The sequence below is a fragment of the Macaca mulatta genome, chromosome 11, assembly GCF_049350105.2.
Source record: "Macaca mulatta isolate MMU2019108-1 chromosome 11, T2T-MMU8v2.0, whole genome shotgun sequence".
NCBI classification, from domain to species: domain Eukaryota; kingdom Metazoa; phylum Chordata; class Mammalia; order Primates; family Cercopithecidae; genus Macaca; species Macaca mulatta.
The window spans coordinates 14,611,147-14,635,068 of record NC_133416.1 but is presented as its reverse complement, the minus strand read 5'-3'; the positions used below and the strand labels follow the sequence as shown (position 1 = coordinate 14,635,068).

Genomic DNA, 23,922 nt, shown 5'->3' with positions numbered 1-23,922 from the left:
GAGAGGAGAAATTGAAAATGGAAAGCACAAGGTCTGGATTCATCTTTATTTAAAAAAAAAAAATACGTGCAATGTGCCAGTCATTGTGATGTGGTATAACACCTAGTCTTTACCTTTGAGTTCTTTATAATTTATCTACAAACTCTGATTAAGTCCTATAGTAAAACAAAACATGCCAAGAGCTCATAAGAGGGAATAACTTTGCCTTAGTAAGCTGGGAAAGGTTTCTAAGAAAAGTTACCTTTGAATTAACTTTTAAAAATAGTCTATGTTTCTTATTCATATTTTAAGCAACTTTACTGAGTTAGAATTTACATGGAAAAAATTCATATATTTTTTGTTGACTGTTTAATGGATTTTGATAAATATACCTAAGACAAACATTCATCCCTCCACTTCAGAAGGTGTCTTAAGCCCCTTTACAGTCAATCTCTTACTCCCCAGTAACTGTGAATCTGGTTTTTATCACCATAGATTAGTTTTTGTGATTTTACATCTATAGCTTCATATAATGGGATCACATAGTAGGTACTCTTTTATGTGTGGTTTCTTTTGTTCAACATAATTTTAAAAAGTCATCCTTGTCATTGACAAGTAGTTCTTTTATGTTGCTGAATAGTATTCCATTGTATGAATATATTATAGTTAATATGGATTGTGGATTCTGACCCCTCCTTGGGCTTGTTGCCATTGTTGTGTGTGTTTGTTTAATGACTTTCCTGAATTAATTCTGTTGTCTGTTTTCCTTTTAAAATATTTCTTATGCCTGGCTTTCTAGGGATTGCCTCTGTGTCACTCTTATCTTAGTGGTCAGCTAATGATTGCTTAAAGGTTGTTCCTAAACACCAGCAAGTTAGTGTTCCCCCATTTTCCTGTGGACCTGTTTATGGTTTGGAGAATGTCTTAAAATTTTAGGCAATTTCAAATTTGACCCATATTCAGTCAGAAACTAGCTTGCAAATGTTCTTTCTGGTGTAGTCTTATACATGCACACAGCCTTCCTGACTACCAAGAGTGAATATCCACTTAAGGCTCTTATTGGCAGTCTTTTTCCTAGGATCTTCCTGTTAGATTTCTGGCTAGTTTGCTATTTTGTTGCTTGCCCCCACCAGAGTCACTTATCACTTAGATAATGGCCCTCCTGATGCCTGCCACTGAAAACATTATTATTATTATTTTATTTTTTTTTGACAGAATGTCATTCTGTCGCTGGAGTTATGTGGTGCGATCTTGACTCACTGCATCCTCCGCCTCCCAGGTTCAAGCGATTCTCCTGCCTCAGCCTCCCGAGTAGCTGGGACTACAGGTGCACACCACCATGCCCAGCTAATTTTTATATTTTTAATAGAGACAGGGTTTCACCATGTTGGCCAGGACGGTCTCGACCTCTTGACCTCGTGATCTGCCTGCCTCGGCCTCCCAAAGTGCTGGGATTACAGGCATGAGCCACTGCACCCAGCCCACTCTTGCTTTTAATAACATTCCTGGGTACAGATTTTTCCATGCCTTGTTCCAAATAAGGTCAGTCCCATCTTGCCTGAGAAGGTAGCTACCACTCTTTATGGCCTGCCATGTTTGCCCACAGTAGAATGTTTATGCCACAAACCTGGCGGTATAGATGGGGATAGGAGTAGCCCCTAGCTAAAATACCACAGTTCTTAGTGAGATGCAGTGTATTTTTCTTGAATAAATGCTTCTCATTTTGTTGTATGACCTTTGATCAGTTTTTGGAGGCTTTGGTGGTTAGTTTTGACAATCTTGTCTTTTCTTCATTGCTTCGGGGAGAGAATTTGCTCAACTCACAGAGCCTATTTGGAAGACCTGGCCTTAGGATTCTTTTAGTTTTCCTCTAGTTTTTTCCCAAACCGCAGACTTTTTTTTCTCCCTCCTGAAAACACAAACCAGTCATTTCACCTCCAATTTTATTTTATTATGATTTTTTCATTTTAAAAATTAGAGACAGCATCTTGCTGTGTTGCCCAGGCTGTTCTTGAACTCCTGGACTCAGACAATTCTCCTGCCTTGGCCTTCCAAAGTGCTAGGATTTACAGCATGAGTCACCGTACCTGGCCATCACCTTTAATTTTAAAAGTCTCAAAGTGCCTTCATGTTGTTCTCAGAATAAAAATGAAAAATTCTTTTTTTTTTTTTTTTTTCCCGAGATGGAGTCTCGCTCTGTCACCCAGGCTGGAATGCAGTGGCGCAATCTCTGCATCACGGGTTCACGTCATTCTTCTGCCTCAGCCTCCCCAGTAGCTGGGACTACAGGCGCCCGCCACCACGTCTGGCTAATTTTTTTGTATTTTTTATAGAGACAGGGTTTCACCATGTTAGCCAGGATGGTCTTGATCTCCTGACCTCGTGATCTGCCTGCCTCGGCCTTCCAAAGTGCTAGGATTACAGGCGTGAGCCACTGCGCCCGGCCAAAATGAAAAATTCTGATGTGGTCTGGTCTACCTTCCTATATATAGTCATGTGTCGCTTAACAGTAGGGACATGTTCTGAGAAATGTTGAGTGATTTCGTCATTGTGTGAACATCATGTGTTACACAAACCAGATGGTACAGCCTACTATACACCTAAGCTATATAAGATAGCTTATTGCTGCTAAGCTACGAACCTGTGCAGCATGCTACTATACTGAGCGTGGTGGCAGTCATAACACCATGGTAAGTATTTGTGTATCTAAACATAGAAAAGGTATAGTAACAATACAGTATTGTAGTTTATAGGACCACCATTTTATAGATAGTCTGTTGTTGACCACATTGTTACACAGCTCATGGCCACAGTTATATCCTGTATTAATCTAGTCCATACTGCTCATTCTGGATAGTGTCCAACTACTGTCCCCAATCTAGGGAGCATTTTGTTTTCTCTTCCTTAAAAATCAAGGCTCTGACATATGACATACACATTGACTTTAGAATTTAAGAGATGTAGGTTTGAATCTCTGTTCTTCATTTGTTAGCAATGTGACTTGGAGTGACGTGCTTACATTCCTCAGTTTTCTCATCAAAATGTGGTGATGAACAAATAATATTTTGTAAGGTTGCTTAAGGTTTAAGTAAGATAATGTAAGTAAAGCCATTAGCACAGTGCCTTGTATCTAGAAGGTGTATTTATTCCCCTACATGATATTCTCCTCATCATTCCTTTGAGTAAGCAGTTCATATGAAATAGTGGAGATACCAATATGCATAAGTAGATTCATTTCAGTGTTACCATTCCACCAATTATTTGAGTAAAACTTATACCTGAATTTCATTTGGGTTTCAACACATTTATTAAGTGCCTGATCTGTTTCATAGCACCTTCATTACTTTTTTTTTTTTTTGGAGACAGAGTCTTGTTCTGTTGCCTAGGCTGGAGTGCAGTGGCATACAGTCTCAGCTCACTGCAACCTCGGCCTCCTGGATTCAAGTGATTCTCCTGCCTCAGCCTCCTGAGTAACTGGGATTATAGGCACCTGCCACTACACCTGACTAATTTTTGTATTTTTAGTAGGGATGGGGTTTTACCATGTTGACCAGGCTAGTCTTGAACTCCTAACCTGAAGTGATCCACCCGTCTCGGCCTCCCAAAGTGCTAAGATTACAAGTGTGAGCCACCACTCCTGGCCCCTCATTAACTTTTGAAAATATGCTTTTAAGTGAAGTATAACACTTATAAATTAAGAGTTTTTCTATTTTTTTTTCTTTTTTCCTTTTTTGAGACGGAATTTCATTCTTGTCGTCCAGGCTAGAGTACAATGGTGCGATCTCGGCTCACTGCAACCTCTGCCTCTCAGGTTCAAGCAATTCTCCTGCCTCAGCCTCCCTAGTAGCTGGGATAACAGGTGCCCACCACCACTCTCAGCTAACTTTTTTTTTTTTTTTTTTGTATCTTTAGTAGACATGGGGTTTCATCATGTTGGCCGGGCTGGTCTCGAACTCCTGACCTCAGGTGATCCGCCTGACTCAGCTTCCCAAAGTGCTGGGATTACAGGTGCCTCGACCCTCCTAAAGTGCTGGGAATACAGGCGCCTCGACCTCCCAAAGTGCTTGGATTACAGGTGCCTCGACCTCCCAAAGTGCTGGGATTACAGGCATGAGCCACCACGCCCAGCCCAAGAGAGTTTTTCTTTTACATCAAAGAAAAGTTTCTTTTTCTGTAATGAGACTATTAGGTGTTTCATTTTTTATTTTGAAAAATCTTCCAACTGGTGGAATAAAAGCAAAAGTAGTATAGCAAACCCCTCTATATCCTAACTACAATACAATTAGCATGTTTAGGAAATTAACATTAGTACAGTGCTATGTAATTTGATACTACATCAGTTTTGCCTCTTCCCCCCAGTGATGTCTGCATAGCATTTCTTTTTCCTACTTCATCAGTTCAAGATCATACACTTGATGTAGTTATCATGTCTCTTTGCTCTCCTCCAATCTATATTGGTTCCTCACCCTTTTATTTATTTATTTATTTTTGACTTTTATGACATTGCTGTTGTCAAAGGCCAACTGTTTTGTAGTGTTTCTCAACTTGAGTCACACTGTTTCCTCATAATTTTTTGGGGGGTATGCATTTTTGGGGGGCAGGAATAATATGGAAGAGAGACCATATAAAAGACAATATGTTCTGTAAAGGTGTATCATATGAAGAGGTGTATAATGCCAGTTTGTTCTCTTATTGGTGATGTTAATTTAGATGACTCAGTTAAGGTGGTATCCAGTGGGTTTATTTTCTCTAATGTTGTATCTTTCTTCTTTGTTGTTAACAAGTAATCTGTGGGGAGATACATTGAAATGGTGTAAATATCCTTTTTACCAATTCATTTTGATTCAGTGGTTTTTGGATCCTTGATGATACTTGTCTGAATCAGATATTACCAGGGTGCAAATGGTAGATGTTAGAATTTCAAAATACAATTTCTAAGAGTTTTAGTTTTAGTGTCCCTGAAATGAGGTGGTTTTTTTTTTTTTTGGGAAACGGAGACTTGCTGTGTTTCCAGGCTGGAGTGCAGTAGCACGATCTCAGCTCACTGCAACCTCTGCCTCCCAGGTTCAGCCAATTCTTCTGCCTCAGCCTCCTGAGTAGCTGGGACTACAGGCATACACCACCACCATGCCCAGCTAGTTTTTGTATTTTTAGTAGAGATGGGGCTTCACCCTGTTGGCCAGGATGGTCTCGATCTCTTGACTTCATGATCTGCCTGCCTCGGCCTCCCAGAGTGCTGGGATTACAGGTGTGAGCCACCGCGCACGGTCTGAGCTTTCTTTAATAGTAATAATTACAGAGTATTTGATTGATATCTGCTCTGTCATGGCTTTAATTATTTTTATGATTTTTAGGTTCATGTACTGGACAGACTGGGGAGAAGTGCCAAAGATAGAACGTGCTGGAATGGATGGTTCAAGTCGCTTCATTATAATAAACAGTGAAATTTACTGGCCAAATGGACTGACTTTGGATTATGAAGAACAAAAGCTTTATTGGGCAGATGCAAAACTTAATTTCATCCACAAATCAAATCTGGATGGAACAAATCGGTAAGATTATAAGATTAAAAAAAACTTTTAAGAAAACTCCATGAAACCTTAATATATTAAAAGTACAAAGTCTAATTTTATTAAGAAATATGTTTATTTTTGATTAAGTGCCAGAGGGGAAGAAGAATAGTCTTTTAGTTAGCTCTTTAAAAGTGCTTTAAAAGTAATTACATTTATCATCCATCTTGACAGCATTTAGAATTTGCAGGCTGTATTTCCTCTTTCCTTACTCTGAGCTAATTTAGTTCTTCAGTGGTTCTCCACCAGGGGTAGCATCTTTACTCCCTTTGTTTGGAAATGTGTGGAGAATTTTGTTTAACCCAAGGACTGGGAGTACTACTAGTATTTTAGTTCTGGTGTTAGGGGAAGGTCCAAGGTTGCTAAACATCCTGCAGTATGCTGGGCATCAGTACAACAAAGAGTGTCCCACGCGAAATGACCGGTAAAGCCCCCAAGTCCTGCTAATGGAACTTTGATAAATCTCTTTACTAGGATGGGGTTTGGCCAACATTTTCTGTAAAGGCTCAGATAGTAAATATTTTAGGCTTATGATCTCTGGTTCAGCTACTTCTGCTACTGTAGTTTAAAAGCAGCTATAGTAATGCATACGGGAATAGGCATGACTGTGTCCCAGCAAAACTTTATTTATCTATTTACGTATTTATTTTAGACAGTCTCGCCCTGTCATCCAGGCTGGAATGCAGTAGCGTGATCTCAGCTCACTGCAACCTCTGTCTCCTGGGCTCAAGCGATCTTCCTGCCTCAGCCTCCCGAGTAGCTGGGACTATAGGCACACGCTATCACATCGGGCTAATTTTTGTATTTTTTGTAAAGATGGCATGTCACCATGTTGCCCAGGCTGGTCTTATCCCTGAGCTCCAAGTGATTCACCGGCCTCGGCCTCTGAAAGTGCTGGAATTATAGGCATCAGCCATAGCACCCAGCGTAAAACTTTATTTGTAAAGCACAATGAGCCTGTGGGCTGTAGTTTGCTCATCCCTGGACAAGGAGAAAACCTACTGCATGTACTATACATTTCAGTGTTCAAGGAAGACAAAGTCTATAATACATAAACACGGAATTTCTTCTCAGATTATGTTCAGATTTTTAAAGACATTTTATATTTGGATTCTTGTGTTTTAATGATAATTTTGGTTTTTGGTCTCAATCTGAGACCTCACCAGATGAGAGGTTTTGGTGATCGAAGGATTTTTTTCAATGTGTAAACATGTGTCAATTATCTGAACTAAGAATAAGGGACTTTTAGAAGTACTGAAAACCAGGAAAGATTTAGAGAATTCAGTTAAACTTTTTGTAATCATGGAGTTGGAGTATTTTTTTTGCCTTCTTTCAAAAAAGAGTGAAATGCTATATAACAATATGGTTTAAAGTAAATTTAAATGTCAAAAAGTAAGTATATGATGAGTATAGAAACAACTGCTGTTTTTGACCTCAAATCTGGCTGTGAGGGGGATTCGAGGAAGATGGATGTGACCATGTCATAGTATTTTTGTTTTTGTTTTTAACTAAAACCTACAGAAACTAGATAGCAAATCCAAATCTATGGATAAAGTTGACCATAGCCTTAGGCATTTGAAAATAAAACTAGATAAGGGCAAACCACCAACAGAAACTAGGTAGCGAATCCAAAAACATGGATAAAATTGACTATAGCCTTAGGCATTTGAAAGTACAACTAGATAAGAGCAAATCACCAACAGCCACAAGACCTCCATGTTATCACTGTCTATGCAGGAGTAAGCAGGGAGATTTAACAGGGTATCTCATAAGACTTGAAAGCAGGGGAACGCCAAAATAGCCACAACTATTTGCTGGACAAGATGGTGGGTTATTTTAAGAACAGCAGCTGAAATGGGAGGGTGGGAGGGTTGCCCACTCCAATATTAGGCAAGTGCAGTGTGACCATGGTAAAGACAGAAGAAGCTAGAGTAGTCTAGCCCCAGCGAACTCTCAAAATGGAACTACTGAAATGAACCTGCCAGAGTGCTCATCCAGGACAGAGCACCACACTGATTAAAACAAAATTGAATAGGACAGAATAATCCAAATTGAGCAGGATAGGGACAATAGAATAGAGAAGAACAGGAGGAGAAGGAAAGAAAGTTCAGATAAGGTTGGGAAGATCAATGGCTAGTAGATCTCAGAAAGCAAGCTACCAGGTTTTTGAACATTATGTGAAAACAACGGAGGAATGAATTCTCTGACATCAGAAAAACTACCTTGAACTCTACATTATTTTAAAAGTTCAGGAACACTAATTTTACATAGACAAGAGAAACAGAAAAGTATCAAGGTAAAATCCCATTTAAAGTTATTATAAAGGAAAAAACAAAAGCTCTTATAAATAAAAGCACCCCAGAAAAACATGACCGCACAACAGATCAAACCTCTATTATAAAATGAGCTGGAGAAGGAGGAGGCTGCAAATCACTTACAAATGAAGTGGAAGCAGGACCCAAACCCTGAGTTCCAAAAGGGTGAGCGAGTGCTGTGCTTTGATGGGTTGCTGCTTTATGAAACAAAATGTGTAAAGGTTGCCATAAAGGACAAACAAGTGAAATACTTTATATATTACAGTGGTTGTAATAAAAATTGGGATGCATGGGTTCCAGAGAGCAGAGTACTCAAATACATGGACACCAATTTGCAGAAACAGAGCTTCAGAAAGCCAATCAGGAGCGGTATGCAGAGGGGGAGCTGAGAGGCACTGCCCCAAGAAAGAAGACGTCTGGTCTGCAACAGAAAATGTTGAAGTGAAAACAAAAAAGAACAAACAGAAAATACCTGGAAATGGAGATGGTGGCAGTTCCAGTGAGACGCCTCAGCCTCCTTGGAAGAAAAGGGCCCAGGTAGATCCTACTCTTGAAAATGAGGACACATTCATGAACAGAGTTGAAGCTAAAAAGTGAAAATTCCTGAAGACCTGAAACCATGGCTTATTGATGACTGGGACTTAATTACCAGACAAAAACATCTCTTTTATCTTTCTGCCAAGAAGAATGTGGATTCCATTCTTCAGGATTAAGCAAATTACAAAAAAATCTCATGGAAAAACAGATAATGAGTATGCTGTTAATGAAGTTGTGGCAGGGATAGAAGAATAATTCAATGTAATGTTGGCTACCCAGCTACTCTCCAAATTTGACAGACCACAGTATGCTGAAATTCTTGCAGATCACCCTCATGTACTCATGTCCCAGGTTCATGGAGCACCACATCTATTGATGTACAAATTAAAGCAATGTTGGCCTATACACCTCTGGATGAGAAGAACCTTGTGGTTTTTTTTTTTTTTTTTTTTTTTTTTGAGATAGAGTCTCGCGCTGTTGCCCAAGTGGGAGTGCAGTGGCATGATCTCAACTCATTGCAACCTCTGCCTCCCCGGTTCAAGCGATTCTCCTGACTCAGCCTCCTGAGTAGCTGAGATTGCAGGTGCGCACCACCACGCCCATCTAATTTTTGTATTTTTAGTAGCGACGGGGTTTCACCATGTTGGTCAGGCTGACTCGAACTCCTGACGTCATGATCCACCCACTTCAGCTTCCCGAGTGCTGGGATTACAGGCATGAGCCACTGTGCCTGGCAGAGCCTTGTTTTATTACTGAATTATCTTCACAGTTTCCTAAAGTACCTGGCAAAGAATTCTGCAACATGTTTTAGTGCCCAGCAATTATGAATGGCTCCCCCAGAGAACCATCAGAAAGCTGTGTGAGAGGCACTCTCACTCATGTTTGGATCTCTGTAAACATATTTTTGTTCTTAGTCTTTCTGTTGTACAAAGGATGTACTTTGAAGATGTTATTGTACAACAATTGATGTTTTTCTGTTTAATTTTAAACAGAAAATTAAAGGAGTAATAGCTCCTTTTTCCCTATCTTACCTTTTTTTCACTTCAAAGTTGCTGCCAGTGTATTCAACAATGGACAACAGAGGCACATGCTGTAGAGTGTTTTATTGCCTAGTTGACAGAGCTGCCTTTGAATGCTGGTGGTCCTGTTCCTTTGACCCTACGTACTTTTATAATATGTGTTCATGCTGTATGACAAAATGCTGTGATTCCTAGTGCCAAAGGTTCAATTCAGTGTATATAACTGAACACACTCATCCATGTGTGCTCCTTTTTGTTATGGTTCTTAAATAGCCCATTCTTTGCAAGTCATCCATGTTCCTTAGGCATTTAACTTTGCTCAAATTGTTGAAGAATGGTGTCTTGTTGCATGGTTTTTGTATTTGTGTCTAGTGCACATTTTAACATGGTAGATGCGATGCATTATGTAGCTAGTTTTCTGAAAAAGTCAGTCTTTTAGGAATTATTTTTCAAATCTTCAATAAATTTTTTCTTTAAATTTCAAATAAATAAATGAGTCAAAAGTCATTGAGAAACCAATATGACATGTGAAAGGACAACGTAAGATTAGAAAAATTCAGAAATGACTCACACTTATAATGCCAGCACTTTGGAAGACCAAGGCAGGTGGATCACCTGAGGTCAGGAGTTTGAGACCAGCCTGGCCAACATGGTGAAACCCCGTCTCCATTAAAAATACAAAAATTTGCTGGACGTGGTGACACATGCCTGTAATCACAACTACTCGGGAGGCTGAGGCAGTAGAATTGCTTGAATCTGGGAGGCAGAGGTTGCAGTGAGCCAAGATCATGCCATTGCACTCCAACCTGGGCGATGAGAGCAAAACTCTGTCTAAAAAAAAAAAGAAAAATTCGGAAATGAAATGATAGAACTTAAGAAATAATTTTAAAAATCGCTTCAGAAAAGAAAACTAGAAGGGACACTAGGTTGAATAAACCAAACAACCTTTAAATAGAGGTTGAAAAGAAGGAAAAATTTAAAGACCGAAAAGAAATACAGAAAGACAAAAGATGATTTGAGAGAAAATGATAAATATTGAAGATAGGCAAAGAAGAAACAACACACAGATAATAAGACTCTTTAGAAAGCAAAGCAGAGCAAGGGAATAGAACAACTATGAACAACTATAGAAAAAGTTTCTTACAAGAAGATTTGTGACTGGGCATGGTGACTCATGCCTGTAATCCCAGTACTTTGGGAGGCCAAGACGGGTGGATTGCCTGAAGTCAGGAGTTTGAGACCATCCTGGCCAACATGGTGAAACCCCGTCACTACTAAAAATAACAAAAATTAGCCGAGCATGGTGGTGGGTGCCTGTAATCCCAGCTACTCGGGAGGCTACGGCAGGAGAATCGCTTGAATTCTGCAGAGGTTGCAGAATCTGTTCGCTGCAACCTCTGCCTCTTTGGCACAAGCTATCCTCCCACCTGAGCCTCCCAATGTACTGGGACTACAGATGCACACCACCAGACCTGACTAATTTTTTTGTATTTTTAGTAGAGACGGGGTTTTACCGTGTTGCCCAGCTGGTCTCGAACTCTTGGACTCAAGTGATCCGCCTGCCTCGGCCTACCAGTGTTGGAATTACAGGTGGGAACCACCATGTCTGGCCATAAATTTAATTCTTATAGTAACTACATTGGTGTGGTCATAATAAATATCATTATTCTGAAGCTTTATATTGTTGCATCAAGTAAGTGAGTATTAGGACATATTATATTGCTCCTGCGTATGCTAGATTCTTGTGTGCAAGAGAGGAAGTATAGATGTAATACTGCAGAGGTTAAGTCAAACTGATAATTCCATATTTTAATGGAAAGTTACTTACTAGTATGCACTTACTAGGTATTTTATCTTTCAAAAATACATCTACCCAACTGTGTTGGTTCGTTTCCTGACTATGAACACTGAAGAGGACTAGATCAAAAATGACCAATTGAGTAGCAGTTGAACATTTACAGTGCTGTGAGCAGTGAACTTCTGTAGCACCCAGATTGTGGTGTTGGGAAAAACCATTCCACCTTAAAAGAAACCAAGCCTTTCTGGCAAAATTGTTGATTCTAGGTTTTGGGCAAGAAATGTACATGCTGACATGGAATATTGTCATAGCAGATAGTAAGGAGGCTGTTAAAAGACTATTTAGGTTCGTTTCAGAAAGACTGGAGAAATGACTGCAGAACTCCCACCGGCCAGAGATTGGTAGAAACCTGTGAAGTGTGTTTAAATTCTTGAGTTCCTAATGATATTTTAAAAAGGAATTGGTTACTCTTAGATTAGAGCATGATAGGAACAAATTTATTGCCTTGAATATTGATAAATACAAGAAAGAAGCAATTTATCCTGCTTTTCCTATGTGAGTGTACCTCTGGCTAACAAAGTAGTAGATATGAGAGAGCTATTTCAATTGATAAATGAAAAAGAAATGACAGAATTGCAGTACCACCATTTTATAACTTTGGTGAATGAATGGGTCTAGGCAGTGAGCGTCGATGGCTACTAACATCACAAGAAGGAAAAGAACAGACATTATTTGCTTTTTGGTGTAAGAACATACTACTACCTACTATTTTGTCAAAGGAATCTATTCAACATGAGTCTGGTCAAGGCTCCATATATCAGCTGGCCATTTGTAGGAAATACAGAGAACAGAGAAACATTGAACTGCACCATGAGAGTACATCAGCAGATCTGGACATATAAATGAAATATCTTAGGTACTTTAACAGAGAGATTGTAAGGAAAAGACAGACAGGAAAAGAGCCTTGAATGCTCTACCAAAAAAAAAATTCTTAGAACTGATCAATAAATTTGGTAAAGTTGCAGGATACAAAATCAACACAAAAAGATCAGTAGCATTTCTGTACACAAACAGCAAACTAGCTGAAAAAGAAATTAAGAAGGCAGTGTCATTTACAATAGCTGTGAGAAACTAATAAAATACCTAGGAATAAATTTAACCAAGGAGGTGAAAGACCTCTTCAGAGAAAGTTACAAAACACTGATGAAGGAAATTGAGGAGGACACAGACAAATGGAAAGACATTTCATGCTCATGGATTGGAATAATTCTTATTGTTAAAATGACCATACTACCCAAAGCAACCTACAGGTTAAGTGGAGTCCGTGTGAAAATACCAATGACATTCTGCACAGAAATAGAAAAAAAAATCCTATGGGACCATAAAAGACCCTGAATACCCAAAGCAATCCTGAGCAAAAAGAGCAAAGCTGGAGACATCATACTAACAGACTTCAAAATATACCACAAAGTTGTAGTAACCAAAGCAGCATGGTACTGGCATAAAAACAGAAACACAGACCAATGGAACAGAATAGAAAATCCGGAAATTAATCTATGTATCTATGGCCAATTGCTTTTTGACAAAAGTGCCAAGAACATAGATTGGGGAAAGGATAGTCTTTTCAATAAATGATGCTGGGGAAACTGGATATCCACATGTGGAAGAATGAAACTAGACACCCACCTCTCACCTTACACAAAAATCAACTCAGAATGGATCAAAGTCCTAAATGTAAGACTTGAAACTATAAAACTACTAGAGTAAACCATAGAGGAAATGCTTCAGAACATTGGTCTGGGAAAAGATTTTATGAATAAGACCTCAAAAATGCAGGCAACAAAAGCAAAAAATACCAGATGCATTATATCAAACTAAAAAGCTTCTACACAGCAAAGGAAACAGCACAGTGAAAAGACGACCTACAGAATGAGAGAAGATATTTGCAAATTACTCATCTGACATGGGATTAATATCCAGCATATACAAGGAACTCAAACAGTTCAACAGCAAAAAAAGTTTGTTTAAAAAATGGGGAAATGATCCGAATAGACATTTATCAAAAGAAGGCATATAAATGGCCACAGACATATGAAAAAATGCTCAACATCACAAATCATCTGGGAAATGCAGATTAAATTCACAATGAAATATCATCTCACCCTAGTTAGGATATGGCTATTACCAAAAAGACAAAAAATAATACTGTCAAGAATGCACAGAAAAGGGAACTCTTGTACACTGTTGGTGGGAGTATAAACTAGTACAGCCACTACGGAGAATAGTATGGAAGTTCCTCAAAAAATTACAAATAGAACTACCATATGATCCAGCAGTCCCACTACTTGGCATTTACCCAAAGGAAAGGAAATCAGTGTATGAAGACATTTGCACCCCTATGTTTATTGCAGCACCATTTACAATAGCCAAGATATGGAATCAACCTAGGTGTCCAACATCAGATGAACAGATAAAGAAAATGTGGTGTATATATACACAATGGAATACCATTCAGCCATAAAAATAAATCCTGTCATTCCTAGCAATATGGATAGACCTGGAGGGCATTATCTTAAATGAAATAAGCCCAGGAACAGAAAATTAAACCATGCATGTTCTCACTCATATGGGGAAGGTAAATGTTGATCTCACAAAAGTAAAGAGTAGAATAGGGGATACTAGAGGCTGGAAAGGGGAAAGGAGGAGATAAGAAGAGATTTGCTAAAAAATACAAAATTACCGTTAGAAAAAGCTTGAGTGTTCTGTACCACTGTAGGATGACTGTACTTAACAGGTAAAACATTATATAGTTTCAAAGAGGATACTGAATGTTTCCAACACAGAAATGTTAAATGTTTGAGATTATGGATATGCTAATTACCCTGAGCTGATCACTGTACCTTATGTGTATTGCAACATTGCTGTGTATACCACAAATATGTGTAATTATCATGTACCAGTTAAACATTTTTTAAAAGAGAGACTTTAAAAGAAATAGCAAATGAAAATGGGGCTTAAGGCTAAACTGTTTTTCTGTGGATGCACACTTATAGAAAGCAGTGAAACTATAAAGGCAAGAAAGTGACTAATAGAAAATCAGAATAGTTGTTACTTCTGTGGAGAAGGAGGGATTGGGACAGGGTTCATGCAGGGCCTTTTGAAGTTGTCTGGGTGATTCACCCAGATCAGGTTTTTTTTCCTTCATCTGGGTGAATTCATGGTTGCAAGAGTGTTTGCCTTATAGTCACTTCTTAAGCTATGTTTCTCTGTATTGGCTTTATTTTTTTAAAAAAAGTTAAAAATAGTCTTGAGCAGATATTACCTGTAGGTTTTTTTTAATAAAGTGATTTTATCAGGTTGAGGAAGTTCCTTTCTATTCCTAGTTTACGGACAGTTTTACCATGAATAATTACTGGATTCTGTCCAGTCCTTTTTCTGCATCTATGGAAATGATTATACGGTTTTATTCTTTATTTTATGAACATGGTGAATTTCAGTAATTGGTTTTCAGTTGTTAAACCAATCTTGCATTTCTGGGATAAGTTCTACTTGGTCGTGGTTTATACTTCTTTTGAAATGTTGTTAGATTTTGTTTGCTAATATTCTGTTGAGGATTTTTATGCCTTTAATAGTGAAGGATATTGATCCATAGTTTGTTTTTCTTGTGTTTATTTGGTTTTGAGATTAGCATAATATCAGCCTCCTAGAGTCGGGAGATATTTCCTCTTTCTTTGTTTTGTGGAAGAGTGTGTGACCAGTTGATACAATTTTTCCTGCGAATATTAGGTAGAATTCGCCATCGAAGCCATCTGGGCATGGGGATTTCTTTTTGGGAAGTATTAATTATGAATTCAATTTCCTTGTATGCTGTAGATCTATCAGATTTTCTGTTTCATCTTGAGTCAGTTTTGGTAATTTGGTTTTTTTCCAGGAATATTTTTGTTTCATAAATTTGTGTAATTTGTTGGCATAAAGTTGTTAATGGTATTTCCTGATAATCCTTTTAATTTCTGTAAGGCAGTGTTTCTCATCATCACTTTATTCATGGTTTTCACAATTTGCGTCTTTTTTTCTTGGTCAGTCTAGCACTAAAGGGTTGTTAGTTTTGCGGATCTTTTCAAAGAACAACCAGCTTCCGGTTTTACTGATTTTTTCCCCCCTTTATTATTTTTCTGTTTCATTGCCTTTTTTTTTCTTTTCCCTAATGTTTTTATTTTCTTCCTTATGCTTGCTTTGGATTTAATTTACTCTTCTTCCAGTTTCTTAAGGTTAAATCATAAATAATTGACTTGTGATCTCTCTTCTTTTCTAATATAGGCATTAGTATTCTATATACATTTCCATATTTTGCATTTTCATTTTCTTTTAGCTCAAAATATTTAAAAACTTTTATTGTAATTTCTTCCTTGACCCATTGCTGATTTAGAGGAAATTGAGAAAGAAATTTCAAAAATTTAGAAAATAATTTTGATTTCCCAAATTTTCTTCTGTTGATTTCTTGATGAATTTCATTATGGTCAGAGAGTAGTATATTTTATATGAGTTCAGCCTTTTAAGATTAATTCTGTCTCCTAGCATGTGGTGTCCTGGAGAAAGTTCCACGTGTACGTGAAAAGATTGTGTATTCTGGTGTTGCATGGAATGTTCTATAGATAGTAGGTTAAGTTGGTTAATAATGTTCAAATTTTCTATATCCTTAGTAATTTTCTATCTAGTTGTTCTTTCCTTTAGTGAGAATAGGGTGCTGAGCTCTCCAACTATATATATTGTTGAACTGCCTATTTTTCCCTTCATTTCTGTCAGATTTTGCTTCATTTGTTCTGGGGCTCTGTTTTTAGGTACCTGTATGTTTCTAATTGTATCTTCCTGATGACTCTTTCTCATAAAACCTGCCACTGTATCTCTAGTTACCTTTTTGTACTTAAAATCTATTTTGTCTGATAGAGCTGCTCCAACTCTCTTATGGTTACTGTTTACTGTAACCCTTTCTTTTCAATCTATTTGTATCTTTGAATGTAAAATATGTCTTTTATAAACAGCATATAGTGTAATCTTTGTTTTATTCAGTCTAACAGCCTTTGCCTTTTGATTGGTGTGTTTATTCACATTGAATGTCATTAATGATATGGTTGGGTTTATGTCTGACATTTTGGTGTTTTTTTTAAAATTTGTCTTATGTCATCTTTGTTCCTTTGTCCTTTGTATTAAGTAGATATTTTCTGGTGTGTCATTTTGATTCCTTGGTTGATAATTTTAAAATGTATTTTTGGGATTGTAAAGGTAATTATTTTAGGGATTGCAACATGCATTTTGTTAAAATCTACTTTGTGGTGATATTAACTTAATTATGTAAAGTACATACATTTTACTCTAAGTATATTCCCATTCTCTCCTATCCTTTGTGCTATTATTGTCATTTGTATTACATTTCTATTGTATCTAACACAGGGTTATACTTACTGCTTTATATAATCTTTTGTCTGTTAAAAAGGTTAAAGAAAAAAGAGAAAACACTATTTATAGAGTCTTTTGTATTAACCTGCATGTTTACTGTTTCTGGTATTCTTCATTTTTCCTGAGGGTTCAAGTTATCATCTGGAGTCATTTCCTTGTTCCAGTATAGTTCTGTTCTCTCCCTTGTCCTTTGTCCTTCAAATATTTCATTAAAAAAAAATTTTTCTCTATTCTTTAATATTTCTTCCTTTTCAGTATTTCTTTTTCTTTATGTATTATGTTTATTGATTCTTATTTCTTAGACTTCATTTCTGAAATGATGTATTTTTGTATTTCTCATTCTTCCATCAAGTTCTGTCACTTCACTTCTGAGTTGTCTTATTCTAATTTGTGTTGTTCGTTTATGACTAGTATCTTATTTTAAAGATTTTGACTGTTTTGAAATAAGTTATCAGTTTAATTTGTTCTATTTCCATACCTTTCTGGCATACTTTTATTGTCTGTAGGGATGTTATTCTTCACTTTATCCTCTTCTTATTTTTAATATTAACTTATTAATGGGATTTGGCATTAGTACTTTGTTTTCTTAATTTCAGGTGAAACTGTTTTGCTTGAACATATAGAAGAAGGCAGAGTTCATAAGCTTTCCAGTTTCATAGAACTCTCATGTCTATGTGTATATGTTTAAAAAATAATGGCAGTTAGCTTTCTGGAATTTCCTGTCCCTCCCACTTTCCTTCTCCTGCTTTATTCTGTACCTTATTTTTTCATTGTTTCTCCTGTACCAGTCATGCACACTTTTCAGTCTGCTCCCAGTGATTTCTCTTCAGTATGAGGCTTTGTCTGGAAGGGAGCCCAGGAAGGACAATTTTGAGAGTTCACAATAGGTTAAAGTATAGTGCTAGACCTTTCAGTGCCTGACGATGAATTCATTGTATTCACTTACTCTTGAAGTGGCCAGAACGAGTCATAGCTGGTTGCTGTTCTCAGATTGGTTTACTAAGCTTTCCAATGTTGTCTGTTTTATGTGTTCTGTCCTGCCAGATGTCCTATTGTTTCTTTCTCATATCCTGCAGAGGTGCCAATATCAGTCATATCTTAATGGCTGTTGGTAGTTTTCTGTACCATTTTGTATCCTGGGTTTTACCTAGCTTTGTGTTGTGAATGTTGTCCATGGGGTTTGGGGTTCATTACCTAGTTGTTCTCTGTTTTCATGTGGAGGATTTGTGGAGATTTTTAAAAAGCTTTGCCATCACTGCTGATGTTGTCTTCTTAGATATTATTACAACCTCACTGTGGTGAAGGGAGGCTTCCTTCCAAGGTTAAGTTCAGATGTCAGAACTCATGACAGGAGTCCTGTGGTATGATTAAAGAAAGATTTATTACTCACACAAGTGTGCAGTTCTGAGAGAGGGGCAGAAGATGGCTATCTGGGAGGAGATCCAGAAACAAAAACTAAATGAGGGCATGCAGGTGTTTTATAAAGGATAAGTCCAGTTGGTGCAGAGTTCAAAAGAACCACCTTGCAAAGTTCAAAGAATTTCAGAGAGCTAGCAAGAGGTGCCTGGGAGGTATTGGCAGTGGTAAGCTTTATCAGTAAGTTGCAGAATGTGACAGACATAGGCAGGAGATGATGCTCAGAGATTGCAAGCACTATATGAAAACTTCAGTCAGGTTGGGGGGAGTCTCGGTTTCTTTTCTGTGGTCTCCAGGATGGTGATCCATTTTTTAGTTTCTGTTATTGTTGTGACCTACTATTGAGGAACTGGGCTTGGATCTTAGCTGCCACTTTGGTTCTTAGCAGCCATGATCAACTCCTCCTTGAAGTAACTTGTGTTTCCAGATGGGAATCAGGAGGTGGGCTTACTTGATAATCTCAGCCAGAGAGAAGAAAGGGGAAAACTATATGTGGTTATCCCTACTTTGAGGAACAAGTCATAGTTGGCTGGTCAAATCATTATATCACCCTTGCATGATAGTGTTCTTAGTTCTGCCTTTTGTTCAGCTCTGTTAATTACATATTTTCTTAAAAACATTTCATTTTATCAAGCATCCCCAGAGCATTTAGTAAGTGTACCTAATTTGTGCACCTTACCATTGTGTGAGATCCTTGGTATATAAATAAGCTAGAGTTCTACTCTCAAAAAGGTTATCTGTTATAGAGTTCTTGGATAGGTAAACAGTTATAAAACAGTTCACTAACTGCTATGAGAACATAGAGAAAGAAAACTAACTTGGCTTGTGGCGGGAGGAAATTAAGAATGGCTATGAAAAGAAAGTGACATTTAAATTTAATGTTAGGGCCGGGCGCAGTGGCTCACGCCTGTAATCCCAACATTTTAGGAGGCCAGGGTGGGCGGATCACCTGAGGTCAGGAGTTTGAGACCAGCCTGGTCAACATGGTGAAACCCCATCTCTACTAAAAATACAAAATTAGCCAGGCATGGTGGTGCACGCCTGTAATCCCAGCTACTTGGGAGGCTGAAGCAAGAGAATCGCTTGAACTCTGGAGGCAGAGGTTACAGTGAGCCAGGATCATGCCACTGCACTCCAGCCTGGGTGACAAGAACGAGACTCTGTCTCAAAAAAAAAATTAGTATAGTATTTACTGATTCTAATAAGCCATTGAGTTTAAGAACTTACTGATTTATAAAACTACCACATGAAATGTTCACATTGTAAATGTTATCCTTATATCAGAAATATTAAAATATTGAAAATATGTGTCTTAAAATTGAGGAATCATTAATGAAAGTGTTAAGTAGCAAGCATAGTGCTGAATGGCTTTTACATATGTTGTTTAATCTTCACGGTAACTCAGTGAGGATAGATTATTACCTTCCGTTGACAGATGAAGAAATAAAACTTGCAGAAATGGTGTCAGTAGTAAGTGTCAAGGGGGGATTTAAGCTCACCTCTGGTTTCTAAGTTTATGCATTCAGTTAATATATAAAATGAATATAGCTTTTAGGGATTTTGCCTTTTCCATTTGTTTATTTTCCTATGTTCAGTAGAGTGAATTTCAACTTTTCACTTAATGATATACAAAGAACTTTTTGAAAGCTTTTTTTTCCTTGAGTTTTTCAAAGCAGTTCTTTAAGATGGTGAAATGCCAAGTAACTTAGTTTTAACTACTCTTTATTTTTCATTTGTGTTACTTGTCTTTTTTGGCAGCTTTCTCAGTTCTCTCTGTTTCCACTATGAATTTTGGAAGACTTTAGTGTGAAATATACAGGCCTCTTTAAAATTGAACATAAACTGTGCCATCACCCTGTAAATAATATATTCTCTTTAGTAAATTTAATAAAACTGTCCATTTAAAAAGCAGAAGAAAGCACTTCAGGAGAAGGCATTGTGACAGTTCTCTTTGGGGAATGAGAAGGAATAGTAGGCTTTTTACTTAGGGAAGAGAGGATTAAGGAAAATGAGAAAACTGGTGATATGGGTTGGCAGTGCAGGTACCTTGTCTGAATTTATAATGCTTTAGACTAAGACCATTCCATGTGCAATCACAGATGGTAATCCTGCTTACACATAAACATGATCTCAATTGCCTTTAATTTAATATGCTGGTAGTCTGTTAGTAGAAAATGTCAGTTAACCTCAAGGACCTGAAAATTGAATCATCTTTCTTTTTTTTATTTATTTAGTTTTTTGAGACGGAGTCTCGCTCTGTTGCCCAGGCTGGAGTGTAGTGGTGCGATCTCGGCTCACTGCAAGCTCCGCTTCCCTGGTTCACGCCAGTCTCCTGCCTCAGCCTCCTGAGTAGCTGGGACTACAGGCACCCGCCACCATGCCCGGCTAATTTTTTTGTATTTTTTTTTTTAATAGAGATGGGTTTCATCTTGTTAGCCAGGATGGTCTTGATCTCCTGACCTCGTGGTCCGCCCGCCTTGGCCTCCCAAAGTGCTGGGATTACAGGCGTGAGCTACCGTGCCCAGCCTGAATCATCTTTCTTCAGATATATGATACTTCTAATTTCTCTTCAGTAGCTTATGTTTTCCCCTCCCTTTTCCCTTCATTTTTCTTTCCCTTCCTCCCTCTCTACCCATCTCTGCCTCCTGGGTGGGCTATTGGGAAATTGGGAAACATGAATTTATGAAAATATCAAAACATGTATTTTCTTGAATATTATTTTGACTCAAAACGTGATTTGTTCATTATTCCAGAGCATTTGCTTATTCTATAACTCTGATACTCTACAAAGTTCTGTGCCTTAAGTGCTAACCAGGCTGTCTGCTTTTCCTTTTAAACAGTGTGTATTGCTTGTGAACATTTTGGGTCTGCTTTGTCTCATGAACATATTCTACCAGTGACAGGACTTCTTTTTGGCTCCTGAATAGAGTGAAAAGCCAGCTAAGATGATCATTTGCTGGAGCTAGACTGGGCTTTGCAGGGAGAGTGCCATTTTGGCCTCATGTTTATGTTTCTTTCTCGGTTATCAAAACCATAAGAAGTGATGGACAAAACAGGCTCAGGTTCTTTGTTCTTTCACATCAAGAAGGAAAAAACCTATTGCTGATATATATCTACTTCAGTGGCAACTGTAACCCCTGTAATTTTTCTCATTACTTACCTTTCTCTGTCTGATGACATGAATTATGTGAAAGGATGGAAGCTGTGAGTCCAGAGATGGTAGCTGAAGAGGAGGATTTGACAGCAGTGCAAACAATGAAAAAGCAGTGCTGCCTCTCTGCCGGGTGTCTTGTACTGAACTTGAGGCCTGCTGCCAAGTTAGGGACTATTCCGAAGTGCTTGTTTGGGGCTTTTGGATACCTTAAAAATATATATGAATTCATTATGTAAATTATTTTTTATAGGTGTATTTGACCTAATGGTATGTATTACTCAAGATTTGTATGTGTTAATGTGAACTAAGATCATTTTAATGGGAGAGGTGATGTTATGATAGAAGAAGAAAATTTAGAAATAAGTTTAAATTTTTCTCTTTGTATTAATAGGCAGGCAGTGGTTAAAGGTTCGCTTCCGCATCCTTTTGCCTTGACGTTATTTGAGGACATATTGTACTGGACTGACTGGAGCACACACTCCATTTTGGCTTGCAACAAGTATACTGGTGAGGGTCTGCGTGAAATCCATTCTAACATCTTCTCTCCCATGGATATACATGCCTTCAGCCAACAGAGGCAGCCAAATGGTAAGTGATCCTTGATTTTTAAATTGCAAGTTGGAACAGCTTTGTAACACTCTAATGTCTGGCTTTAGTGAGAATCAGGAGGAGGGAGGGCATATCCAAAGATAATTGGCGGGAATAAAAATGAGTTAAAATCCTACTTGGGAGGCTGAGGCAAGAGAATCACTTGAACTCGGGAGGCCGAGGTTGCAGTGAGCTGAGATTGCGCCATTGCATTCCAGCTTGGGAGACAGAGCAAGACTCGGTCTCAAAAAAAAGAAAAAAAAAAAGAGAGAGAGTTAAAATCCCAGCACTTTGGGAGACCGAAGCAGGCAGATCATATGAGGTCAGGAGTTTGAGACCAGCCTGGCCAACATGGCAAAAACCCTGTCTCTACTAAAAAATACAAAAATTAATGGAGTGTAGTGGTGTGCACCTGTAGTCCCAGCCACTTGGGAGGCTGAGGTAGGAGAGTCACTTGAACCTGGGAGGTGGAGATTGCAGTGAGCTGAGATTGTGCCACTGCACTCCAGCCTGGGCAACAGAGCGAGACTTTGCTCAAAAAAAAAAAAAAGGGAAAATGTAAAAATATAATTCAGGTTAGGCAATAACCTAGACCATTTGTAGCCTTTCACTACAGAACCACCTCAGCCTTTTTGGGTCAGCAGTTCTAGAGGTGGAGAAGAGAAAAGATAATTTAAAAATTGAGATAGCTTATATGCTACGCTTATAACAAATTAATTTTTTGTTCATATTATTTCTTTCAATATGTAGTTGAATGTGTTGATGTGAGTGTGTTTAAAAAACAAACTCTGGCCGGGCGCGGTGGCTCAAGCCTGTAATCCCAGCACTTTGGGAGGCCGAGACGGGTGGATCACGAGGTCAGGAGATCGAGACCATCCTGGCTAACATGGTGAAACCCCGTCTCTACTAAAAAATACAAAAAACTAGCCGGGCGAGGTGGCGGGCACCTGTAGTCCCAGCTACTCAGGAGGCTGAGGCAGGAGAATGGCGTGAACCTGGGAGGCGGAGCTTGCAGTGAGCTGAGATTTGGCCACTGCACTCCAGCCTGGGCGACAGAGCGAGACTCCGTCTCAAAAACAAAAACAAAAACAAACAAACAAACTCTTGGGCCAGGCGCGGTGGCTCATGCCTGTAATCCCAGCACTGTGGGAGGCCGAGGCAGGTGGATCACTTGAGGTCAGGAGTTTGAGACTGGCCAACATGGCGTTTAGTAGAGACAACACGTCTCTACTAAAAAAACAAAAATATTCGCCAGGTATGGTGGTGCATGCTTATAATCCCAGCTACTTGGGAGACTGAGGCTGGAGAATCACTTGAACCCAGGAGGTAGAGGTTGCAGTGAGCCAAGATCGCGCCATTGCACTTCAGCCTGGGCAACAAGAACGAAATTATGTCTCAAAAAAAAAAAAACAAAAAAACACACAAAAAAACTCCCTCTTCTTTTTAAATGAAAACTCCGTTAATCTAGAATATATTTGAATTTAAGTACCTCAGCTTGCTAAATAAAATACCTACTTAAACTTTTCTGCGTACCCCTCCCACCTTGTTTTCCTTAGTTTTGGTTCTATTTTTGGTCAGCCTTTACAATGACTTGGGCTATGACTGCTGAGAACTTTTAAGAGATGACTGGAATTAGGTTTAAAAGGAATATGAGAATGTTAAGGGTTTGGCACTTGTGTGTAAATAAATGTCTGGCATCTGTCTGAGTGTATTTCAGATTTTATTACATAGCCAAAAATGAAGAGTTTTTGCAACATGTGTTGCTTTATATTAGCTCTTTCAATTTAGGGGGAGATAATCAAATATTGAAAGTGTTATGTTGGAATCTGATGATCATGAGCCCATAAAAATGTTTTTAAATGTATGTGTTACTCTTCTGTACAAAAGAAAACATTCAGTCACTCGTATGAATTTTTTTTATTCTTCATAGGTCTGAAAAGAGAATTTTCCCTGTTTTTTGTTTGCTTTTTTGAGATGGAGTCTTACTCTGTTGTGCGTTTATGTGATCACGGCTCCCTGCAGCCTCCAACTTCCAGGCTCAAGTGATCTTCCCACCTCAGCCTCCCGAGTAGCGGGGACTACAGGCATATGC

At 38.4% G+C, this 23,922-nt stretch overlaps 1 protein-coding gene and 1 pseudogene across 4 annotated transcripts in view; both read left to right on the top strand.

The window, feature by feature from the left end:
* The window catches only part of LRP6 (LDL receptor related protein 6), a 148,913-nt gene that overhangs the window by 61,745 nt on the left and 63,246 nt on the right, over positions 1–23,922 (top strand). For 2 of the 4 annotated variants that reach the window (XM_077952450.1, XM_077952449.1), the window contains exons 3-5: positions 5,334–5,531; positions 10,918–11,010; positions 21,634–21,830. In XM_077952450.1, the coding sequence (XP_077808576.1) occupies positions 5,334–5,531; positions 10,918–11,010; positions 21,634–21,830 (488 nt within the window). 4 annotated transcript variants of the gene reach the window in all.
* On the top strand, positions 7,902–9,407 carry LOC100425419 (mortality factor 4-like protein 1; annotated as a pseudogene).